General features: G+C 43.2%; 1 protein-coding gene across 1 annotated transcript in view; it reads left to right on the forward strand.

The window, feature by feature from the left end:
• Nucleotides 1-13,073: 13,073 nt before the first annotated feature.
• Nucleotides 13,074-25,891, forward strand: part of LOC135224596 (RAD52 motif-containing protein 1-like) — a gene marked incomplete at its 3' end in the record, with an annotated part of 57,436 nt that continues 44,618 nt past the window's right edge. The window contains 1 exon segment of the mRNA XM_064263738.1: nucleotides 13,074-13,331. Coding sequence (XP_064119808.1) covers nucleotides 13,089-13,331 — 243 coding nt within the window.

Consider the following 25,891-nt stretch of genomic DNA (forward strand, 5'->3'; position numbering starts at 1 on the left):
AAGAGAGTAGGGGAACTTCATGGTCTTTACTATGATGTACGACACTCCAGGGGATGGGGATCTGTGACGCTCGATTTCGTCCCGAAACTTCGTTGCGAAGACTCAGAAACCTTCGGTCCCTGACGACAGGTTCGAGTCTTTCACGATCCCTTCCTAATGGACTTCACCGATAATGATGCGGATGAGATGCTGCTTTGTCCTGTGAGGGCGCTACGGCGCTATCTGAAGAGAACTCGGCACCCTCAGGCCTGAGTGTCGACGCCTCTTCGTTAGCACCGGGGTAACCAAGAAAGAAGTATCCAAGAACACTCTTTCTTTCTGGCTGCGTGAGGTCATCAGGAGGGCATATGAGTCTGATGGTAGTGACGACATCCGTACGTCCCGTCCGAGAGCTCATGAAGTCAGAAGTATTGGCCCCCCCCGTCGTTGGCGTTTCGTAAGAACAATCTTTCCGTGGCGCAGGTCCTGAAGGCAGGTGTCTGGGCTAACCAGACTACCTTCACCTCCTTCTACCTTCAGGATATTGCCCACAGGTCCTTGGATACCTTTTCCTTGGGACCCGTGGTGGCTGCTCAACAAGTTGTGTAGCTAACCCAGACCATCGCAGGCTGAACAGCATCGAGTCCTGGTGTGACTGTGCGGATGGATGTGAGAATGAGTGACTGGCTTCTCTTCCCATCTTTTCCTCCTCCTCTACCTGTGGGCAGAGGGTCACGGTCGTCACTACGCTGGATGAGGACGAGATGCAGGTGAGTACTCGACAGAGCCCCATCCTATCCCTTTCACTAGGGATAAGAAGACAGAATATCCACCACTTCTCCTACAAGGGGGGGGGAAGTGGATGCCAACAAGAGACAAACCCATGACTTATATTTGCTCCTGTACAGGAACAAGTTCTTACATTGCTGGTACGAAGAGACACGCTTGCCTCTCTCTTAGTACTTGGTCCAGAGGTCTGACCATTGATCCTGCGGTGCACACCCCGATCAATCGGTCAGAGGCTTGGATCCCTCCCTCGCTCTTACGACCAGGGAGGCATTCCAAGGTTGGGCGAACACCCGTCTGTTCACAAAAGACTCAGATTCCTCCCACCAAGAAGTGAGTCTTCCTATTGTAAAAGGACCGAAGGTTTGTATGCCGTGTCGGAACAAATGACAATTTTGTCCAAAATTGCATTTTTCCTAAACTATACAAACCTGATGTCCTTTTGCACATAGTCCCACCTCATGCCACCCCTCACTCTGCAGTTTTTTTGCTTGGGCCAAAAGCAAAAGTGATTGTTTACCTCCCAGTCGCACGCGCGCGCCTGTCAGACAAGCAGTTAACTACCGAACCCCTTGTTCGAAAGCTTACGACCTATCCAGCTGCCGCTAGTAACCTTCCTATTGTAAAAGGACCTCAGGTTTGTATAGTTAGGAAAAATGCAATTATGGACAAATTGTCATTTTTATTCTATTCCTTTTCATGTAACTAATTACAAGCTATTGGACCAATTCTCTGTTACTATTTCATGGAGCGGCACAGGTTGAGCCCAGAAAAGGGATTTTGACAGAGGAAAAATCTATTTCTGAGCGAGAGACCTGTGCGCCCAGTGAACCCACCCTTTGTTTTTCCTCACCCTAGACTGGTCTAAGCTTGGGATGCTATGAGGAATGTTTAGGTACGCATGGGTGGTAGAGTGGTGGCAGGCAGTAGTGGGATGTAGAACAGCACCTTGTAGTAACGGGGGATGTTGGGAGAGGAGATAACTAATTGGTAAGAGACCTCTGAGAGTGGTTTTTCACGCCCAGTTACTATACCGACACCCTATATGGGTGAGCGAGCTAGGCATATGCCCGGCATTCCATGCAATTTTCTTCTGGTATATATAGCAGTTTTTATACCTTAGAAATGATGCTTTAAGGAGCATTTCACTGGGTGGCACAGGTCTCTCGCCCAGAAATAGATTTTTCCTCTTTCAAAATCCCTTTTCTGGGCTCAGCTCGTGTCGGCCTATGAAAGTAATCCTTAACATCATCTTTCTAGGTAAAATTATCCATAAAAATTACCAGAGAAAAAACAAAATTAAGAAAATGTCAGTAAGACTGACATCGCTCACTCTAAAAAGAAGTGTCGGTATGATATAGAGCGAGTGTGGAACACTACCACGAGACACACCAATTAGACTTCCCTATCAGAATCCCCCTAAGAAGAGAGCCGATACCAACGGGCGATGCAGCCTCTACTACTACTACTAGAGGACGCCACGGACAGCAGCGCCCCTAGCGGTCATCCTTAAAATTTAGCGCCAGCGTCTAGACGCAGATTTTCCTTGTGCTATTTTTTCTCTGGATTTATCTTATATTCTACGATGGAACGCTCAGCAATTGCCACGGCTAAGTTAAGTAACTCATAAGTAATATTTTATCACAGTTTTATCTTCCGGGTACCAGTATTTTCCTTTTTTTATAGGTCATATACGGTTCCCCGGTTGTCTCGTGGCGGCCATGCCGCTTCGTAAGAAAATTCCCGGTCTTCCATACTGGGACTTCTTATACTTATGGGCTTACTTTATCACGTTCATTGTTTTTACATCGAGTTTTAGCTAGTTAGCCCTCTTACCATTTCTTCTTAGCTTGGTATTTAGGGCTATTATTATTTTATTCTGGCCCAGCATCCCGGCTCTTGCTCTACATCGGCTATCGCTGGCTCCGAGTAGGCTCCTGTTTCTTGGAATAGTTTGCCTCCTCCTGGGCTTCTTTCTCTTTTACTAAAAGTGTCTCTTCCACCTTTCGATGTATTTTTATTATTATTAGTTTAGGGTGTTAGGCTAGCCTAGGTGCTTGTTCCATGTATTGGTACAGCTTGGTTCACGTGGCCCTACCACGGTTGTGTTGTTCGCGGCCTAGGCCACTGGGGGTCACGTGTTCCATTGCACCTTACCCTGCCCCTTCCCTCCCTCTCTGATGTAGGGAGGAGCTGGGGGACCCCTTGGTTGTCATAACAACCTCATAGCCTTCTCTCACATTCCGGAGGTGCCGGGGGGTTCCGCCAGCAGGGGGTATAGGGCGACCACTATGAGGTACCGGGTCTCCATACGGGTAGTTGGTGAGGCGGGGAGGAGTAGGCCATCCCTTCCCCCTTTCCTCGCTCCCGCCGCGTTTCACCGGGACCTCCTTCCCCCCCTACTCATTACTCAGCCACCTCCCTTACGATATGAAAGGGGCCTTCCGTCGCAGCCGGGGCCCCTTTGGTTATAGGATATTGGCTCCGCTAGCGGGCAGGGTGGGTGCCATGGATGGTCGATTGCTTGCCTACTATATCCTTTTTTCTCTCCCCCGCTACCGGAAGGGAGCTTACCCTTACCTACGCACTCTTCTAGTAGACGGGTGGAGAAAAGTTGGTTTTTATGTTATTACCATGCTATGTTAAGGATATATACCCTAATTTAAGATATTTTACAATGAATTGTTTATTATAATATTTATGTTATCACCATCCCCGCCATTATCCGTTGTGGTTTCCATTACCACCACTCCTAGTTGGTTGATTCTTGTGCCTCCGCCACTGGCGGAGCCATAGCCTTTCTTCCAACATGGTTACCACACGTATTTTAGCAGGGCTCTGGTTTTATCTAACTTTATCGCTCCGGCACCAGCGGAGCATATGTTAGGCTGTAAGTGTTACTTTGTACTCATGTGACGTTTTCACTTACAGGCTACCAACTGCCAGGTCCTCGCTTGTAATGCGACGCTGCACGACCCCTGCGGACATGACGAATGCAGGTCTCACGCCCCATGTGCCACCTTGTTCAACGAGGCTATCGTCTGGCATCCCGAGGCCTGCACTATATGTTACGACCTGGTCGATCAGCTGGTTGGTGGGGTAAGACCATTATGAGGTTATTTATCAATTTACTAACACTTTTAGTTCGTAAGTTTGTTAACCCTGTCCGCAATTGGTAGCTAATTCAGCCTTTCTTTCAGGCTAGCGGTGTGAGGGAAAGTCGCCCTCGCCACCCTGAAAGCGTGGTCGTGGGCGGCTTTGGGAAGAACGCCGCCAAGGGCCAGCCCTATATATTGGATAGGAAGCTGGCCATGCAGATCTTCCCGGCGGGCAAGTCGACGGGCTACGTCGACCCCTTGGCCGCCGCCCCCGTCATAGCCGCCATCCAGCAAGAACTCCAGCAGTCGTTGGGGGTCGGAGCCGCCCAGGAGCCAGTTCCAGACGTCGCCGGCCTGGACCTGAATCTTGACCACCGATGGCGGTAGTGAGTGAGGGATTTGTTGGTTGAGGTAGGTTTGTCGGGAGCCCAAGGGTCTTTCCTTGGGCGCTCCTGGTATCTTCCTCCTGTCCCTTCTTCTTCCGCCTCTTTCCAAGGCTTTCCGGGATCCGAGATCCCTAGCCGCACTCCCCGCCCGCTCTCTCTGTACCTCCCAAGGAGAAGGGAAAGAGAGAACCGAAGACATTGTCTAAGACGACTTCTAAGAAGTCGTCTTCGTCTTCTTCGGCTAGGAAGTCATCGACTTCTTACGCCGACGCGGTGAAGGCTAAGCCAAGCTCTTCCCAGTCGAAGAGCTCCAGAGGCAAGGCTTCGAAGGAGAAAGCTCGCGCTACCTCCGACTCGTTGCCTTCTCCCGCCTCCGCTGCCCCCTCTCCGGCTATGCCGGCAGGGGTGGCAAGCACCAGCTCCTGCGTTCCTTCCTGTCTCACCAGGAATGATGGAGCAGGTAGGAGTGATGATTGGTTCCCAAATCTCAGCTTTGGGAACACGTTTTGAGCAGATGTTCGCACAATTGTCGAGCTCTCTGTCTCAAACTGGACAGACGGTCCAGGAACTCTCGAATAGAGTAAGAGAGAATGAGGATCGGATGGTTGGGCTATCCCAGGCTTCCTCCCCCAGTATCCCCTGCTTCTAGCACGGGGATTCTCCAAACTCCCGTCTTACGACTCCTTGCCAGCTTTCTCTATGGACAATCCATGGAGAGTAGCGGCTTACGCTCCCTTTAAGGACGGGATGATTTCGATCCCGGAGTTTGGCACTCGAAGGATTGAGGACTTCGAGTTCTATCCTCCGGGTCTGTCACAGCCTTTCATGGGATATGCTAGGCTGACGTCAACGGCTCTTACAAGGGAGGACAAGATCTCGAAGGAGTCAGTCCTATATAGTAGAGATCACGCCCAACGGGAATGGGTTCACTGCCTTGAGGACTGGGAGTGTACTAATACTAAACTCCAGGCCTATAAGAGCCCCTTCACTATTTTCGCCACGGAAGAGGATGGTCTCTCTTCCGTTCGCCACGAAATTGGTGGAGAAGGCTCTTCAGGCAGTCCTCAAGGATGAGCCCGTTCCACAGTTGAGAGAGTCGGAGTCCACTTCTCCACTCTTTCCCGCCTTCGGAGAGTTATGGGAAAACCTGCCAGCTACTTTCACGCAGGGTAAACTCAAGCCGGACTGCGCTATGGACCAGTTCGGTGAGAAGTTACCTAGGCTGCCGGACTCCCTAATCCAGGGCAGAGTTCGATGCGCGAACTAGGTTTGGCAGGTCCTTAACTCACTCATCGTCACGGAAATGGCTGCGCTATCTTACGCGAACGAACGCTATTCAAAATCCTAGCGAAATCGCAATTTCAGACGGTTCTGTTAGACGCTTTTGACTTCTTCCAAGCCAGGAAGAAACTGTCGAAAGCATGTTCTTCAAGAGTGACCATTAGGCACGAGCCTAATAGACTCTTGACTGCCAGCATGTGGGGAGCGGATCTCTTCCCAGAGTCAGCAGTGAACGAAGTCCACCACGAAGCTGCTAGACTCAACCAGAGCCTTAGAGCTAGGTGGGTATTTCCTCTAAGAGGAAACAGGAATCCGTTCCCACTGCTGGCAAGAAACCAAAGAAGGCTGGTAGGAGGTTCCAGCCATATAAAAAACTCCAGCATCAGCAGCAGTTTGTGCAGGCAGTCCCAGTCACCCAACAAGGACAACCTGCTACATCTAAGCAAACTCAGCCTTTCCTCCTGGTGCCCCAGCAATCGCAAACTTCGACATTCCTATGCTATCTCGCCTGCCTTTAACCCTTGCTTATGAGGCTCAAGGCTACTCTCAACCGAGAGGTAGGGCGAGAGGTTACTTTCGTCACCGTTGGCGCAGGAAGGGGCACAAGGAGTAAGCAGTTCAGAGGAGGGCGTGGTGGCCAACCCGCCCAATCAGCAATGAGGCTCCCCAGGTAGGAGGGAGGCTGTTCCTCTTCCGCCACAGGTGGGGTTCAGCAATTGGGCACAGAGCATAGTGTCCAAAGGATTAGGCTGGAGCTGGATCCAAGATCCTCCTCCAATTCAAATCATCCATCATAGGTACCATCAAAGGAATTGATAGATTTACGCGGAAGAACTCCTTCAGAAAGAAGCTATTGCGAGAGTCAAACATCTAAAATTTCAAGGTCGCTTATTCAGCGTGCCAAAGAAAGGCTCAACAAAAAGAAGGGTAATCTTAGACTTGTCAAAGCTAAACTCTTTCATTCGCTGCGACAAGTTCAAGATGCTTACCCTCTCGCAAGTAAGGACCTTACTTCCGCGTGGAGCCGTCACATGCTCCATCGATCTTACAGACGCATACTATCATATCCCGATAGCCAGGCACTTCCGCCCATTCCTAGGGATTCAGGCTAGGAAGTCAGACATTCTCATTCAAAGTGATGCCCTTCGGTCTGAATGTAGCCCCCAGGGTATTCACAAAGATAGCAGAAGTGGTTGTACAACAATTGAGAGCTCAGGGAATCATGGTAGCGGCATACCTCGACGATTGGTTAATCTGGGCACCAACAGTCGAGGAATGTCTCAAAGCTACCAAAAAGGTAGTTCACTTTCTGGAACATCTGGGGTTCCAGATAAACAAAACGAAATCCAGACTTGTTCCGGAATCTCGTTTTCAGTGGCTAGGAATCCAATGGGATTTGTCCTCCCACAATCTATCAATTCCAATAGCCAAACGGAAGGAAATAGCAAAGTCTGTCAGGCAATTTCTCAAGTGCAAACAAACGTCAAGAAGAAACCAGAGAGAATCCTAGGGTCTCTTCAGTTTGCTTCGGTAACAGATATCCTTCTGAAAGCAAGGCTGAAAGATATAAATCGAATTTGGCGGTCAAAAGCAAACTCCAAATATCGAGACAAGTTGTCAGTAATCCCACAGATCCTCCGCAACCAACTACGGCCTTGGTCAAAAGTAAAGAAACTTAGCCAAGAAAGTACCCCTTCAATATCCCCTCCCAATGGTAACCATTCACACGGACGCATCCCTGTCCGGGTGGGGGGGGGGGGGATACTCTCAGTTCAAACAAGTTCAGGGGACTTGGTCAGTTCAATTTCGCCAGCTTCACATAAATGTGTTGGAAGCAATGGCAGTATTTCTTACTCTGAAGAGACTGCTTCCCCCGAAAAAGTCTCATCTAAGGCTAGTTTTGGACAGTGCAGTGGTAGTTCATGCATCAAACAGAGGAGGGTCCAAATCCAAACATGTGAACCATGTCATGATAGCCATCTTTGCATTAGCAAAACAAACACAAATGGCATCTGTCTGCCACTCATCTGGCAGGAGTAAGAAATGTGATAGCAGACGCCCTGTCCCGGTCAGTCCCTCTGGAATCAGAGTGGTCTCTGGACGTCGGGTCATTCCAGTGGGTAAGCCGGAGAGTCCCAGGTCTCCAAGTGGATCTCTTCGCGCCTCACAAGCAAACCACAAGCTCCCTTGCTATGTGGCCCCCAACCTGGACCCTCTGGCTTATGCCACGGACGCCCTGTCGTGGATTGGAATCAATGGAGGAGAATTTATGTTTTTTCCTCCAGTGAATCTTCTCTTGAAAGTCTAGACAAACTAAGTCTTTCAAAGGGATATAGCTCTGATTGCACCGAACTGGCCCAAGAGCAACTGGTATCCACTTCTTTTGGAATTGGGTCTCCGACCTCAACGGATCCCCAACCCCAAACTATCACAATCAGTACAAATGAGGACTGTGTCGCTCCTCAGGAACTCTCCAGACCCCTAACTTTATGGACTTCATGAAGTTTGCGGCTAATAAAGATGCTGACATTGATCCACAGAATATTCTCTTCTAGAATCAGATAAAAAGGGAGTCAACCATTAGACAATATTGACTCAGCTGTTAAGAAATTAGCATCTTTCTTGAGAGAATCGAACACTACAACCATGACAGTTAATTTGGCTATATCCTTTTTCAGATCTTTATTTGAAAAAGGTTTAGCAGCTAGCACGATTACCACTCATAAGTCGGCTTTGAAGAAAATCTTTCAAGTAGGTTTTCAGATAGATTTGACTGCAATCTATTTCACATCTATCCCTAAAGCCTGTGCTAGACTTAGACCTTCTCAGAGGCCTACTACAGTTTCATGGTTTTTAAATGATGTTCTCAAACTAGCTTCAGATACTGACAACTCATCTTGTACATTCATAATGCTCCTGAGGAAGACATTATTCTTATTAAGCCTAGCCTCAGGAGCGAGAATTTCAGAACTGTCGGCTCTATCCAGGGATGCGGGTCATGTGGAATTCCTCCCATCAGGAGAAGTTCTACTTGCTCCGGATCGTAGCTTTTTAGCCAAAATGAAGATCCTCTTGCAAGGTGGGCTCCTTGGAAGGTTATCCCACTTCCACAGGATCCTTCTCTCTGCCCAGTATCAACTCTTAGAGCCTTTCTTTCTCGTACTTCTTCTAGATCCTCTGGTGCTCTCTTCATGAGAGAAAAAAGGTGGTACTTTGTCAGTTAAAGGTATTAGACAGCAAATCCTTTACTTCATTAAAACAAGCCAACCCTGAGTCATTCCCAAAAGCACATGATATCAGGGGAGTAGCCACCTCTATTAATTATTTCCAACATATGAACTTTGAGGATCTTAGAAAGTATACTGGATGGAAATCCCCCGACAGTCTTTAAACGACATTATTTAAAGTCCTTGGAATCTTTAAAGTTTTCAGCAGTAGCAGCGGGAAACATAGTTTCCCCTGATACTGCTAGTGTTGTAGTATTAATCCAGGTCTCCTTTCTACCTACTTCAACCAACATGCCTCAACCATCACAGGCTACTCAGCAGCATAGCTTAGCCGTTGTGTGTTGTAGTGGTTTGTCCCTTATTTTTTTGCTAGGGACAACCACCCTTGTACTGATATGTACTTCAGTGGTCCTACCCTTATTTTTATGCTAGGGTAGGCCACAATATGTTTGGATAATTCTCCAATTGGATTTGTGATAACTTCAGTCACAATGTGTTTGTACATATTTGAATTAATTGTATTAATTGTATTAATGATGGATTGAGTGTACCTACCCTTATTTTTATGCTAGGGTAGGTCACATGTATGTATATAATTGTACTTATATGTTCTAAATTAAGTAAATTCAAACATTTCCTTGTTTTACAATGCTTTATATGTTAGATTTTGTTACTACCATTTAAGTACCATTTAAGTTTACTAACATTCTGTTATTGATTACTGTAATAAGTTAGTTTAAGTACTTAATTTGTATGCTGTATTTGATTTACTTATATTATATCCATCATTTTAATATGTTTTTCATTTTTCCCTTTTCCATCTTGTCTGTTTCTCTGGTACTCTTTCATAGGCCGACACGAGCTGAGCCCAGAAAAGGATTTTGACGAAGGAAAAATCTATTTCTGGGTGATTGGCTCGTGTCGCCCTATGAAACCCATTTTCCCTATTGTTTGTTTTCCCCCCCTTGCAGGACAAGATGATATTTATATTTTATTTAAGGATGACCGCTAGGGGCACTGCTGTCCGTGGCGTCCTCTAGTAGTAGTAGTAGAGGGCTGCATCGCCCGTTGGTATCGGCTCTCTACTTAGGGGATGATAGAGGAAGTTCTAATTGGTGTTTGTCTCGTGGTAGTGTTCCACACTCGCCCCTATATCATACCGACACTTCTTTTTAAGAGTGAGCGAGTCAGTCTTACTGACATTTTCTTAATTTTGTTTTTTCTCTGGTAATTTTAGGATAATTTTACCTAGAAAGATGATGTTAAGGATTACTTTCATAGGGCGACACGAGCCAATCACCCAGAAATAGATTTTTCCTTACGTCAAAATCCCTTATTTATGCATACTGTATATACATATATATGGTCAAATTAAATATACATACAGTGGCCCCCCCGTATTCAAGGGGGATACGTACCAGACCCCCTCCGTGAATTGTTAGAACCAGCGAATGTTTGGAACCCCTATAAAAACTCTAATAACAGCCTATTTTGTTAGTTTAAAACTCAAGAAAAACCACTAAAAATGTTCATACTTGGTTTTTTTATATAGTTTTATCACAAAAAGTGCATTTTATTTATGATGAAATTGATAAAAAAAACCGGAATTTGTGGATATTTCTCACAGAAAATACAGCGAATGTGCGAATTTTCCGCGAATAATGCAGGGAACGTTCCGAGAGAAATCCGCGAATGTGAGTCCGCGAATCGGAGAACGCAAATACAGGGGGTCCACTGTATACAGTACGGTCCCCAATTATGGTAGAATTTGGTCAAACCACGGCCTCGCATAATTGGAAATTTGCATATTTCGAAACACATACCTTATGGGAATAATTCCATTAGGGCCAAGGCAAACGGCAATTTACCCAGTCAAACTTTTTTTACTACCCATTTTCAATACTTTCAATGTACTATACTGTAATTTTTTCTTATATGAAATTGTTCTTATAGGTAAGTGAAATATTAAAAAGGTTTTAATAACTTGAAAAAGTTTAAAAATTACTCACAGGTATGGTGAAAACTACCCACACACAAACAATGCCACCATTGGGTACAAGTGTACTGTACGATACTGGCATTTCCTTTAAAAATTTCCTCTTGGATGTAATTTCCCTCTCCTATCCTCTGCCAAATAACCTTCAAACTCGTCTATCTCATCCTCCATGAAGAGTTTCTTCTGCTGAAGGAAGGCTTTGTGAACCATTTGAGGTTTCGGGAACTGGCGGATCATGTGTCTTCACTCCCGTTAGGCCTAACAAACTGGTTACGAGCGCCTGTCTCAGTTTCTTTGTCCAGCACGTCACTATGTAATCATTTCTTATAAATTTATTTTACGATAAAAAAGAACTGATGAAAATTCAAAATTTGATATGAAATTACAATTTCTTAAAAAGAAATTATAAAAATTCAAAATTTAACATGAAATGACAGTTTCTTGAAAAGTTTAGATTGAATGATTCTCTCTCTCTCTCTCTCTCTCTCTCTCTCTCTCTCTCTCTCTCTCTCTCTCTTCTCTCTCTTCTCTAACACTGTTTCTCTGTTAATCATTTACTAGTCATTTTCATCAACATTTCAAAATTATTTCAACAATAGAAAAAAATAAATGATCTAATGTCAAAAGTTAGTAAACACAAGTAAACCTTGAAAAAAAATTCTTACTTCATGTTCAGCAATGATGGATTTCAAGTTGTCGACTGTTGCCAAAATGAAAGTTGCTCCTTTGTCTTTAACTTTAGGGCAAGCTTTTTAGTTTTGAGAAAAAAGGTCTTCCTCTTCAACTTCAGAATACACTTCGCAGATCTGAATAATACGTATGGCGATGATGATGATACTGATCTGATCATTCATACACACTGTGCTATGATGTCACAAATGAGTGAGGCGGAGCCTTCTGTCTTAGCTAATGGCTGAGCAGAAGCCTTCAGAATACACTTCGCAGATAATGAATAATACCTATGGCGGTGATGATGATACCGATCATCAGAACACACTTTGCAGATCTGAATAAAAATGTATGACGATGGTGATAATACTGATCATTCATACACACTGCGCTATGACGTCACAAATGCGTGAGGCAGAGCCATCTGTCTTGGCTAATGGCTGAGCAGGAAATCTTTCTCTTGCATTCCCCATTGGAGGAATAATAGTTTTTTTTTTTCCCTCCAAGCATTCCCCCCACCCCTACTCTCAGATACCAGCGAACTCCCCCCACTTAAAATACTTGAAAAGAGAAAGATATGATACGTTTTGCAGCAAGTGACTCGCAGACCTTGAACGGCTTCGGAGATACAGAAAAGCTATTTTTGAGAACTAGTGACCGCATAAAAGGGGAATCATCACACAATTCGAATATGCATAATTTGGGACGGATGTGTGTGTATGTATACCTATACATAGATAGATATATATATATATATATATTATATATATATATATATATATATATATATATTATCTATATATATATATATATATATATATATATTATATATATATATATATATATATATATATATATATACATATATATATATATATATATATATATATATATATATATATATATATATATATATATATATATATATATGGTATATATATATATATATATATATATATATATATATATATATATATATATATATATATATAATATGGTGATTTTTTGATTTTTCAGGGTTGAGGTAAGTTGACAGTTGACCATTGAGTAATACTTTCTGTTATTTTAGCCCTTTAGAATTAGCTTATGCAATCTATAGGGGGGTATCTTTTAACTGATGTATTCACAGGATCCGCCAAGGCATTGTGGGAGCTCCACATACCCCGTGATCAAGCAGAGATGCAACTAGTTCCTTGATTACTCATGTTTTCTTTTTCTTTTTTTTTTTTTATTAATTTTAAACCGGATTTTTCAGCTGGCGCTAGAAGAATATCCATATGTTAAGACCATCATGTTGTTAGTTATAAACAATGCAAATGATTAAAAAAATTTTTGTATTTCTCTTATGATTATAAGAGAAATAGGGTATCTTTTAACTGATGTATTCTCAGGATGCCCAAGGCATTGTGGGAGCTTCCACATACCCCGTGATCAAGCAGAGATGCAACTAGTTCCTTGATTACTCATGTTTTCTTTTTCTTTTTTTTTTATTAATTTTACCGGATTTTCAGCTGGCGCTAGAAGAATATCCAAATGTTAAGACCTCATGTTTGTTAGTTATAAAAAATGCAAATTGAATAAAAAATTTTTGTATTTCTCTTATGATTTTCTAATTCTAATTGTGAAGTAAGTCATATATAAAGGTTTATGTCATCTATAAATTTTAATGATCTACTTGAAATATTGTTACAGTGATGAATGGTATTCCTATGTAACATTTTATTCAGCGAGAGCAGCTACATTGGCAGTACAAGAGAATGGAAAGTTAATTTTTGGGGGACAGCGTTTGAAGATAATATATTCCCCATTTCCAAGGCCAAAGCAGACAATTGCGCTTTCTCTTGGAAAGGCACAAGAATTGTTAACCTATTACTTTGGGTTTAATTGCTGGACTTCTGAGGTAGTTTTTGTAAGTAGGTGCATTTTTTGTTTTACAACTGCATGTTCATAAATTTGTGACTTTCAACAATTTACCATTATGGAATAGTATTATGTTCAACATAAGTGTACCAGTTACGTTTGCCCAATCCTGTAGTCAGAAGCTCTTTAAAGACACACCAAAAGAAGAAGAAAAGAAAAATCCTTAAACTGCTGGTGACAGCAATGATAGTTAAGTGTGTGTGTGCAACCTGCAACACCTGGCTATACAGACTATTAACATGTTTTTGAAATATTTAATTACTTTGGGTATTTTCTAATGTTGGTTAGCTCATTATTACTATCACTGTTCTGTTAGCTTGATCATTAGTATTACCAGTTTCATTATTCATTGTTAGAATTTTACCTTAAATTTTAGCATAGTCACTGTACTTGATTATTAACTTGCTTTGTTTTCAACACTGGTAATATTAATTTTATCTGAGGGACTACAAACCTTCATCTTATATGGATATATCTTCAGCTTCAATGGATATGGTTGTTGAGGCTTGGTCATAAGATAAGTAGAGCTGGTAGACAGGTGTGTGTGGTGAGGTATCACCCACTCATTTATTGGTAACCTAATCACTTTTTCTTGGGCTGTTGTTGAGTCATAATGTCTCAGCTGCTACTTTAGTCATTGAAGTTAACTTAATTTCGAGACCGTTGTATTTTGATTTGATTTTTTGTTTTTGTGGTTGTTCACTATTACTTGAACTATGAATAAGTTTTTTATGGCTTTTATTGTCTTAAAGTTCAATGTCGGAATACTCATACAACTAGTTCGTGGTGGTGTTTTTCTCCTCAGAAAGGAATTGTTTTAAGATCACAGTCACTGGTTCTTAATCATTATAGTATTGGTTTTAGGAAGGAGACCCTCTAATAAACATGTTTAATTAGACGTTATGGCTGCATTTAAATACTGTCTACTATTATGTATGCAAACAGGATGTAAAATATAGCTGTTAACATTTTGCCGCATTTCAGCAAAGCTGGTTCAATAAAAGTCAGATGGCAGGCATGAAAGTGGTTTTAATCCTATTGGGATGGTTCTCTGGCACTCATTATTGATGGCTGGCTCTTCTCCAAGTGAACCAGGTAACTGATTATGAAGGCAGTGATCCTTTGTTGTAATCTTGATTACTGCCTAAGAGGAGGTTGTCTAGTTCTTCAGAGCATCTTGTTTGCGGGGGGGTCTTGATCAGTGATCATCATTCTCATGGAATGTGGAAGTTAACAGTTCCTATTATTTAAAAACAAAAGGACTGGCTCCTGTGTTACATTGAGAGAGGCCTTATCTTAAAACATTGGGTGATTCTGGGATGTGGGACTAGTGACTGTCCTGTGCATGGTCAATGACACTTAAGACATCAAGCCCTGACAGGTAAATCTAATTTTGTGCTTGGCCCCAACCCTCTCTATCTACATTATCCTGTGAACCCCTAAGATGGAAAGGATCAGGAATTTACTCTTCTTGGATATTTACCGTATATTTCTACATATAAGACGACCTTTAAATCCTAAAATTCGTCCCTAAATATTGGGGGTTGTTTTATACTACAATTCTAAAAACCTTGAATTCTAAGATGTGCCTTGGTAGGCTAGCCTCGGCCTCGGTGGTATAGCCTAACCTTAAGATTCACATGAAATAAACTGATAATAAAGGTAATAAAACCATTTTTTTATACATTCAACTTACCTGTCAGATATATACTTAGCTATTTGACTCCGTCATCCGACAGAAATTCGAATTTCGCGCACACGCTACCGGTAGGTCAGGTGATCTACCTACCTGCCGCTGGGTGGCAGGAATAGGAACCATTCCCGTTCTCTATCATATTTTTTCTGTCGGCCATAATGGCAACATCGTTGTGGGTATCTCCGGCTGGATTCGTATTTTGCATCGCAATTGATCTTCGTTTGGACTTCTCGGTGACGTATTTGGATTGACTGCACTGGCATACGCGATTGTGGACCGTTTATTGGATTTGATTTGGATTGCTCAACATGATGTCTGACTCTGGAAGTGTGGTGAGAATGTGTGTGAATGTGGGGTGCAAAGTTAGGATGCCGAAGGCATCGGTTGATCCTCATACTATTTGTAAGAAATGCAGGATGTATGAATGTTCTTTTGATAACACTTGTAATGAATGCAAGGATTTGAGTGCGGAAGAATGGAAATCTCTAACTTCATATTTGAAGAAGTTGGAAAGAGACAGGGTGAGGAGGTCTTCTTCCAAGACCTTGCCTAGTTCTGTATTTAGCGGGGTTATCAGTAATGTTACACCCTCTTCTCCATTTACTGCCCCATCTAATGTAGTTTCTGCTCCTTTGATAGAACCAACAGATTCGGCATCAGAGATTGCTAATCTCAAAGCCGCCCTTCAGAAAATGGAAACCAAAATGGCGGCCATTGAAGGTAAGCAAAGTGAGTTAAGTGCTGTGGATAGTGATTTAAGTGTCCCCAGTGCTGTGGAGGGGGCGTCTGATTGTCTCCACAACGCTCCCAGGCCTAGACCTCTTTCAAGCTCCAAGCCCAGAGGAGAAGGAATGTCAAAAGCCGTAAGGAAGAGGTTGTGGAGGATCCCCCAACAGTCAGACGTCCCTTCGGTTTTTTGGTTTTTTTTCTGTATTGCCACAGAAATGCCAGAGAACGCTACAGAAAAAGAGTTCTATGGGAGTGTTTCTCCTCTTCGGAGAATTCTTCTAAAAGAGGCTGGAGATCGGCGGATCTTTCTCGCCCCCTAAAAAGATGTTGGGATGAGCCCAGGATCACATCGAGTCCGAACGTTTCAGGAGGATTTTCCTACAGAAATTAAAAGGCAAGAATGTGATTCCTTCCCCACAGACTTGTGGGAACCAGTAAAAGACCGATCTTCTAGACCTCCGTTGGACAAGAACTTGGAAACGAATAGAATCCTTCGTAACTGCAGGATTCCATCACTTCGCTTGTGGGAGTTCTTTCAAGAGACCCTCCTAGAAGGAAAGACGCTTTCCTGCCTATAAAGAAGTCTAGGCTGTTGAGGGGTCAGACTCGCCATCAAGATTTGTCCTCGTCTGACTTGGAATCGGATTCTTCAGCCTTGCATAGACCTAGCAAGATCCGTTCTCCTGTCAGGCGCGAGTCTCCAGACAGGCGCAAAACGCCAGCCAGGCGTGAAGCGTCAGCCAGGCGCGAGGCGCCAACCAGGCGTGAGACGCCAGACAGAAGCGTCAAGCTTTCTAAGCGAGAGGCGCCAGCCAGGCGTGAAGCGCCAGCCAGACGCGAGGCGCAAGCCAGGCGCAAAGAGCCTAACAGGCGCGAGTCGCCAGACAGGCGCGTCGAGCCTGCCAAGCGCGAGAAGTCAGCCAGGCGCGTGATGCCAGTTTGGCACAAGGATCCTGCCAGGCACGAGACGCCAGCTAGACGCGTGACGCCTCCAAGGAGCGAGGCGCCAGCCAGGCGTGAGGCGCAAGCCAGGCGCGAAACGCCAACCAGGCGCGAGGATACTGCTGGGCGCGAGACGTTAACCAGGCGCGTGACGCCAGTTTTGCACGAGGCGCCATCCAGGCGCGAGGATCCTGCCAAGCGCGAGACGCCAGCCAGGCATGTGACGCCTCCAAGGAATGAGGCGCCAGTCAGGCGCGAGCAGCCAGCCAAGTGCAAGGCGCCAACTAGGCATGAGCCAGTCAGGTGCGAAGCGTCTACTAGTTGTAAGGACGTTGACTTACTTAGTCCTTCCCCTACTAGAAGTATTTCTCCTAGAGACCCTACATCTCATGATAGAGAATCTATCAGGAGAGAGCGATCCCCGTCTAACCTAGGCCTTGAAGAGGTTTCTGAAGAAGAAGTCTCTACCAACGAGGGACTTTCTAATTATAAAGTCTTAGCCTCGTTACTTCTAAAGGAATTTGGGGACTCACTTAGTCCTGCTGCTCCTCCTTCACCCAGATCGCTATTTTCGAGTACGAAAACTCCGAAATCCTCTGCTTTCCTAAAGATGAAGCCTGCGATTTCGATGAAAAAGGCTCTCCAATCTTTGGATTCCTGGCTTTTTTGTCTAAGAAGGAGGCTCTTAGAACAAAGTTTATTGCTCTCCTCCCTCCAAGCTGACAGGGAGGAGAGGAATATGGTATAAGACTGAAAGAAGCTATGGCTTGATGCTCCCCTCCCCTCTTCTGCGGATTCAGTTTCTCTAGCCTAGTAGAGTCGGTTAGAAAGACACTCTTTAAATTCTGCAAAAGGCATCGTGGAGTATGTCTGAATTAGATCAGCACCTTAAGGGAATATTCCACTATTAGAAGTTTTTAACTTCTTGGATTGGTCCCTTGGGGTGCTGGCTAAAAAGACTAGTGAGCAGATTCTCTGATCCGGAAGCCTTACACAGTGTCCTATCTTGTATGGATAAGGCTGTGCAAGATGATCTGGCGAGTTAGCTGCCCTGTTCGGATCTGGAGTGGTAAAGAAAAGATCCCTTTACAGTTCGTTTCTGACTAAAGGAGTTTCTCCTTCACAGAGGTCCGCCCTACTTTTCGCACCGCTGTCAGATCATCTGTTTCCTTCACCTTTAGTAAAGGATATATCTAGATCCCTTTCTGAAAAGGCAACGCAGGATCTTCTGGTGCAATCCACGAAGAAGAATAGACCTGCAATACCTATTCAGAAGAAGTCTTCTCGTACTCCAGTTGTGCCCTTTCGTGGAGCATCCTCGACTCTACCTACTTCGAAGAGAAAGCCCTTCGACAAGCGAGGAAGGTCTTCCTTCCGCTCTTTTAAAAAGAGCAAGTAGCAGCCATGTCCTCCAAGCACAGGTAGGGGCCAGACTTCAACACTTTGTGGAGGCTTGGTCCTTAAGAGAAGCAGATCCCTGGACTCTGTCTGTTCTACAGAAGGGTTACATCATTCCCTTCGTAGACAGACCTCCTTTAGCAACATCTCCGAAGGATTTGTCGACGAGTTACAAGGACCATGGACTGAGAGAGACTCTCCTGCAGACGGTGGTGTCGATGAGGGACAAGAAAGCAATAGAGATAGTGCGGGATCCATTCTCCCCGGGGTTTTACAACCGCCTTTTCTTAGTACCAAAGGCTTCGGGGGGATGGAGACCCGTACTGGATGTAAGCATCTTGAACCGCTACGTGGAAAAAAAGAAGTTCTCCATGGAAACTTCAGCTTCGGTTCTGTCAGCCCTGCGTCAGGGAGATTGGATGGTCTCCCTGGACCTTCAGGATGCTTACTTTCATGTTCCGATTCACCCATCGTCAAGAAAATACCTCAGATTTGTAGTACAAGGACAAATCTTCCAGTCGGGCCTTGTGCTTCGGCCTATACCACCGCTCCCCAGGTATTTACGTATCTGATGAGGAATGTGGCCAAATGGCTTCATTTAGAAGGGATCAACATCTCTATGTATCCTCGACGATTGGCTAAATCCGGGCCAAGTCGGAGAAAACAATGTTTGGAGGACCTACAGACTATACTTTGAACCTGACAAGGACTTTAGGATTACTCGTGAACCTCGAGAAATCTCAGATGGTCCCCAGCCAGAACTTAGTTTATTTGGGGATTCGGATGGATTCTCGGGGTTTTCGGGCTTTTCCATCCCAGGAAAGAATTGTTCGGGGCTTACAGAAAGTCTCGAGCTTCCTAGAGAAAGAACGGAGTTCAGTAAGGGAATGGTTAAGCCTTCTGGGAACCCTTTCCTCACCTAGAACAGTTCATTTCTAGGAGGAAGACGCCACCTACGCCCGCTTCAGTTCTTCTTAAGAAGAATTTGGAGTTGGAAGAACGGGCAACTTTCAGACCACACTTTTTCGGAATTCCTCTGGAAGTGAAGAATCATCTAAAGTGGTGGCTGATACCCCTGGAAAAGAACGAGGGCTTGTCTCTAGAGGTTCGGAACCCCAAACCTAATCTTGTTCTCTTTCCAGACGCTTCAGAGAAGGGATGGGGAGCGACTCTAGGGACAAAAGAAGTATCAGGCCAATGGACGAAGGATCAACAAGACTGGCATATAAACACCAAAGAACTTTTTGCTGTTCTCCTAGCCCTAAAAGCCTTCGAAACAGAGGTAATAGGTCAAGTGGTACAGGTCAACACGGACAACACCACAGCGTTGGCCTATATCAGGAAACAAGGGGGAACTCACTCTTTTTCTCTGTTCCAGATAACAAAAGAACTGTTATATTGGACAAAAGACAAGAATGTGACTCTCCTCACAAGATTCGTGAAAGGAGAGAAAAATGTCAGAGCAGACAGGCTAAGCAGGTTAAACAAGTGCTCCCCACAGAGTGGACCCTTCACAATCAGGTTTGTCAAACTCTGTGGTCCCTGTGGGGCAGACCTCAAATAGACCTATTTTGCCACCTTCCTATCCAGAAGCAAAGCTTCTTCGGACAGCAATTGCTAGAGCCCGCCCGAAGATCCAACTATTCGGGTCTACCAATCCAAGTGGGATGTTTTCAGAAGATGGTGTAAGAAGAATAAACTGTCCTCCTCCGATACCTCTGTGACCAACATTGCTGATTTTCTGATTTTCCTTAGGGAGAAATCTCTATTATCAGTTTCAACCATTAAGGGTTATCGGAGTATACTCTCTGCTGTTTTTCGAAACAGAGGTTTGAAGATAGCAGAAGATAAGGATCTCCACGACCTTATTAGATCATTTGAAACCTCAAAAACCATTTCTCCTCGTACTCCGAACTGGAACTTAGATGTGGTTCTAAAATTCCTGTCGTCAAATAGATTTGAGCCTCCTCACAACGCGTCGTTTAGGAATCTAACGAGAAAATGTATATTCTTGTTGTCCTTAGCGACTGCGAAAAGAATTAGCGAAATCCACGCTCTAGATTCTCGAGTGGGATTTAAGAGTGATGCTGCAATTTGTTCTTTCCAGACTCTGTTTCTGGCCAAGAACGAGAACCCTTCAAAACCCTGGCCAAAGAGTTTTGAAGTTAAAGGGCTTTCAAATCTCGCAGGAGAGGAATTGGAAAGATCCTTATGTCCAGTTAGAGCCCTGAAGTTTTATCTAAAGAAGAACGAACTCAAGGGATGTAAACAAAGCCTGTGGTGTGCAGTTCGGGATCCTAGTAGACCCATGTCAAAAAATGCTTTAGCATGTTTTGTTAGGAGCATTATTACTGATGCTCATAGTAACTGCACTGAGGACTCTTTCAGGACTCTCCGAGTGAAGGCTCATGAGGTAAGAGGTGTGGCCACTTCATTAGCTTTTCATAAGAACATGTCTTTAAAAGACATTGTGGATGCTACTTACTGGAGGTGTGATTCAGTTTTCGCATCTCATTACCTTAAGGACGTTAAAGTGACATATGAAAAGTGTTTCTCTCTAGGTCCTTTTGTATCAGCGGATACAGTGCTGAGGCTTGGAACACATAGCAATCCTTAGAAAATTTTGTATTTTTTTTTTATTGTACGTAGATCTACCTTGTGAGACGGGTTGTTGATTTTCTGCTGACTAGAATGCTTGTTGTCGCACGGGCGTCCTTGCTTGGGTCAGTAGGGAATGAGGAGGCGTCTTACTGGCAAGATTGTACAAAAATTTTTTTTTTAATTTTATTTTTGTGCTTTTAAGTGTACAAATGTTTGTGATTCGAGTTTGTGGTTGTTTGCAAGGAGTTAGGGGATAACTTCTTACAATCTTAGAACTAACATGGTTAGGTTAAGGTGATCGGGATCGGTGTTGTGCTCCTTGATTAAGGTTCTTGTCAAGTAAGTGGATAAGCACCCATTGACATAGTCCTTCCAGGCTCTGCCGAGTAAGCGGATAAGACCCCTTTGGCAGACCCACAAGAACTCTTAGCCATAGATCAATATCTCGCTGAGGCTCTTGAGACTGACTAGACTCCTGGATTGTATTCATGAAGTCTTCTAGTCTAACAGGTAGGAACCAAGTTTTATTTATTTATTACCTACAATGATTGTTGTGATTCCTGTTTGAATCTGTAATTAGCTGTCTCTGACCCACCTCCAATGGTGTGAATCAGCTAAGTATATATCTGACAGGTAAGTTGAATGTATAAAAATGATATTGTTATGATACAATAAAGTTTTATACATACTTACCTGGCAGATATATACGATTTATACCCACCCTACCTCCCCTCAGGAGACAGGCGGTATAGAAAAAATATGATAGAAAACGGGAATGGTTCCTATTCCTGCCACCCAGCGGCAGGTAGGTAGATCACCTGACCTACCGGTAGCGTGTGCGCGAAATTCAAATTTCTGTCGGATGACGGAGTCAAATAGCTAAGTATATCTTTTGCCAAGGTAAGTATTATAGAAAACTGTTTAATTCTATCATAACAATATCATTTACCTTATATATTATTGGCATATCTTCATAACAAATTGCCTATTTGAGGAATAATTCTAAATCAATGTAACAAACTTATCTGTGCGATCCCAGCTGAGAAAATGTAAACATTGAGTTACGGTTGCTCAACAGCAACCTTTATCTTTCGGTAACATTTTAGAAACTTCAGTGGTAGTTGTAATTATGGTAGTGATAACATTTAGGATAACAATATTAATTTTTCATTGAAAGTTTCTCATACATATCACAATATTGATCACATTTACCACCATCATAGGGATTTCAGTCTGGTTCGGCTTCGTTGTTGATATCATAAGCATCATCTTCAGTACCAAACATGGCATTTTCGAAATGATTTTATGACACTCAATTTTCACGTTCCCTATGCTTTTATAATAAAAATGCAGTGAACATCACATGAGGCAGCACGTGAAACTGTTTGTAACTGTTTAGAATAATTAACTCTTATGAACGATAATTGTGTACAATAATTATCGTTCATTATTGTATTTTTACTAGCGGTTGTTTGAGAATGGTGACGAAACAAGACAATGATTTCCCTTTTAGGCAATGTTAGTATGAAAAAGCACGATGTAGAATCTGCTTTGTTAAACCCACCTTTGATAATTTATATAAAGAATTTATCTCTGAATTAAGTTCCATTCGGCAACTAAAGACAGTGATGATATTGGTAAAATGCAATCAGTTGATTTCTTTAAGACTGTAAACAAAACTAGAATGCAAATGATGCATCATCGCTCTGTTCATATATTGTTATACAATGATGCATGCAATATGATTACAGCAAAACAAGTTTTATGAAAATTATTATTCTCAATGCAACTATCATTCTACTTTTGCAAGGGATATCTATCAGTGTAACAACCTAACCGAGGCAATGACTCTCTCTCCTCTTCTCTCCTAAACCTTAACATCTCTCACTCTTCTCTCTCTCTCTCTCTCTCTCTTCTCTCTCTCTCTCTCTCTCTCTCTCTCTCTCTCCCCATTTCATTGACTGTAATGCTAATGATACTCTCCTCCAGTTAAAAAATTCTGGTTTTTAGAATTCTGGATGAAGCGATTATTGTAAACGTATGACATAAACAACCGAATTGAGAAACAGCTGATTTCTAACGTCATTTACCGTAACTATCAAGCGTTTTTAAGAGCTCCGTTAAAATTGTCACGTTGTTATACCCTAGTAACATGCCATTAGGATTGCTTAGTCATTACAGGCCCATTGCTCACTGCTGACATCATGATCCTGTGCTACTTTCCTCAAGCTCTGGACCCCAGGATATATATGTTCATTTCTTTGTTGGTTATTTTGCCGTAAGGTATAAATGATGGATGGCTTTTTTGCTATTACTATCTACTCCCATTTAATGAACCAAATAATGTTCTTGACCCAGAATTTTTTCATTCTCCTACCTTGGCTCAACCCCTAAGTCCATGTAAACAGTCTGAACTGTAATTAGCGTGGGGTCCAAGAACCAGAAAGCATATCCAGTAGGATTACGGGTTCCTGGAGCTCCATGGTTTTTCCATGTCGGTTTACAGAATATCAGTTCCATCCTACCTTCCTTGAGCACTGGGCCACTACCTGGAGCTTGATTCTGATGTTGTAAGGACCCATGTTTTGAGAGGTTATAGAAGCATATGGCCTTCTCCCTTCTTCCCTCTTGATCATGCTTGCCTCTCTTCCACTTTGCTATCCCTATATCTGGACATGTTGATATACAAGATGAAGACCCATATGGCAGCTCCTACAGGAAGGCTAAGAGGTTTTTGTATGTACATTGTCCTCTTTCGAGGTGACTGCAGTCACTGCAACCATTGCGGAAGCTGCATACCGTGAGTGAGTTATTTGACTGGTTTACTAATCCTCATGATTTATTCCCTGAGCTGTCCATAGTAGGAAGGAATCGGCATGAACCTACTGGTTTCCAGTCCTCCAGATGTGAGTCTACTTGTGCCTATTCACCCACTGTCTTTCAAAAATTCAGGTATTGACACAAAAGATTAGATTGACTTTGAGTGGCATGATCATTGGTTCATGACTTTCTTTGCAGCATTCCTAGACTTGTGTCTGGTGACCTCAGTCTCTCAATGTTGAGGAGCAGATGATTGGTAGTGCATACCCTTGTCCACCTAGATCAGATACTAATAACAAACTACCTGGCCTGTTATGTTTTTGTTCTGGTTCTTGGGGTTGAAGATCATTCTCAGTTTTCTCCCTTGAATAGGAACTTAATTCCTTAGTCATGGCAAGGACTAGCTGTTATGGTCCTTCAAAAGTGAGTTAGGTTAGCTCTCTCGGCTCTCTCTCTCTCTCTCTCTCTCATCTCGTCGCTCTCTCTCTCTCTCTCCCCTCTCTCTCTCTCTCCTCTCTCTCTCGGCTCTGGTTCTTTGGAAGGCACCTTTCCTCTCTCTCTCTCTGCTCTCTCTCTTCTCCTTTGGAAGGCACCTTTCCCAAAGTTGGGATTTTCATGATGTTTTGGGAGGATTTTGTTAGTGGGAGAGGGCATTAATAGCCACCGAGGTGAAGTACCTAGCATACACTTACCAGTTGTACCTGGGATTCTCAACTTATAGATATGTCCACACATGTATGTAAGGCCCCGTCCACACGGTCGAGCTTTGGTCGACGAACTTTGTCCGATGTGACGTCAGAAGCGGAGAAACAGCGAGAAAAGTCAGAACTTTGCCGCGGTGTCTCCGCTTCTGACGTCACATCGAACAAAGTTCGTCGAGCAAAGCTCGGCCGTGTGGACGGGCTAAGAGATTGATTCCTTGATTGACATCAGGGAATTCTTTCTCTTTTTCTTCCTGATTGTTCCCCTATTCAAAAGTCTTTTCTCAGTGAGAAAATACCTTGTATCATGTGGACTCACCTTGCAATATTTATATTCTGTGTTGAAACTGTGTAAAGTGCAAGAGTGCTCTTGACCAGCAAATGTTTTTCTTACAGTTAAAAAATTAATATCTGTACAGTAAAGTGGTACCTCAAGATACGAAATTAATCTGTTCCGAGGCAGCCTTCGTATCATGAGTTTTTCGTATCTTGAACCGCATTTTACATGTAAAATGGCTAATCCGTTCAAAGCCCTCCAAAAACACCCCAGTAAATTTCATAATAAAGCTAAATTGACCTATAAACAATGAAATACTACAACAATTTGGATCATTCAATACCTAACTTGATATGTACTAGTAGTACTAATATGTATGTACCTGTAAATAAAGTGTATTAGTGTACATGGTATACAAGAAATACTGTACGTACATACGTACGTATACAGTAAAATGTGGAAGCTTACCTTTCAAGTGAGGCTATCTCTGAAAGTGGTGACAGAGAAGGAGGACAAACGGCAGATACATACACTTAACTTTATGAAACACATAAAAAAATGTCAGGAAAACATAATCTAAACTTTACGAAACACATTAACAAAACTGTAACACTTAACTTTACAAAAAATTTAAAATTAAATTTTTTTTTTGGTCTATTTTTTATTTTTACATTTGTTCATGACACTTTCCTGTCAGATATATATATAGCTGTATTCTCCGAAGTCCGACAGAATTTCAAAACTCCCGGCAAACGCAGTGGTCGGCCAGGTGGTTAGTACCCATTCCTGCCGCTGGGAGGCGGGTGTCAGGAACCATTCCCATTTTCTATTCAGATTTTTCTCTGTCGCCGGTCGGTAAACAACTGTTTACAGACCTCCGCCTAGGATTTTGGAAAACTCTTTGTTCACTTGAGTATTTGATTGTCTCTTGGTTTTTGAAACTTGCTTGGTGGATTGGCATACGCGATTGTGGTTTTTCTTTGGATTTGGTTTTGGATTTCTCTAATATGTCTGGATCTTCTGCAACTAGTTTTAGAGTGTGTACTGTGCTAGAGTGTAAGGTGAGGCTACCGAAAGCTTCGTTGGATCCTCATACAGTATGCATGAAATGTAGAGATCATATTTGTTTGATGAATGATAGGTGTAAAGAGTGTGAAAGGTTGACCGAAAATGAATGGAAGACTTATGATTCGTATGTTCGTAAGCTTGAAAGGGATAGAATCAGAAGATCTTCCTCCAGAAGTGCTTCTGTTAAAAGTAAGGGTAGTAATTCGCATTCTAACCTTCCTGTAGAGGTTGTTACATCTAACCCTGTGTATTTGCCTTCGGGCAATGAAGTTATTGCTTCAGAAGGTATTGCCCTTTCTTCCATCATGGAGTCGATT

Source organism: Macrobrachium nipponense, chromosome 12 (genome assembly GCF_015104395.2).
Source record: "Macrobrachium nipponense isolate FS-2020 chromosome 12, ASM1510439v2, whole genome shotgun sequence".
NCBI lineage: Eukaryota > Metazoa > Arthropoda > Malacostraca > Decapoda > Palaemonidae > Macrobrachium > Macrobrachium nipponense.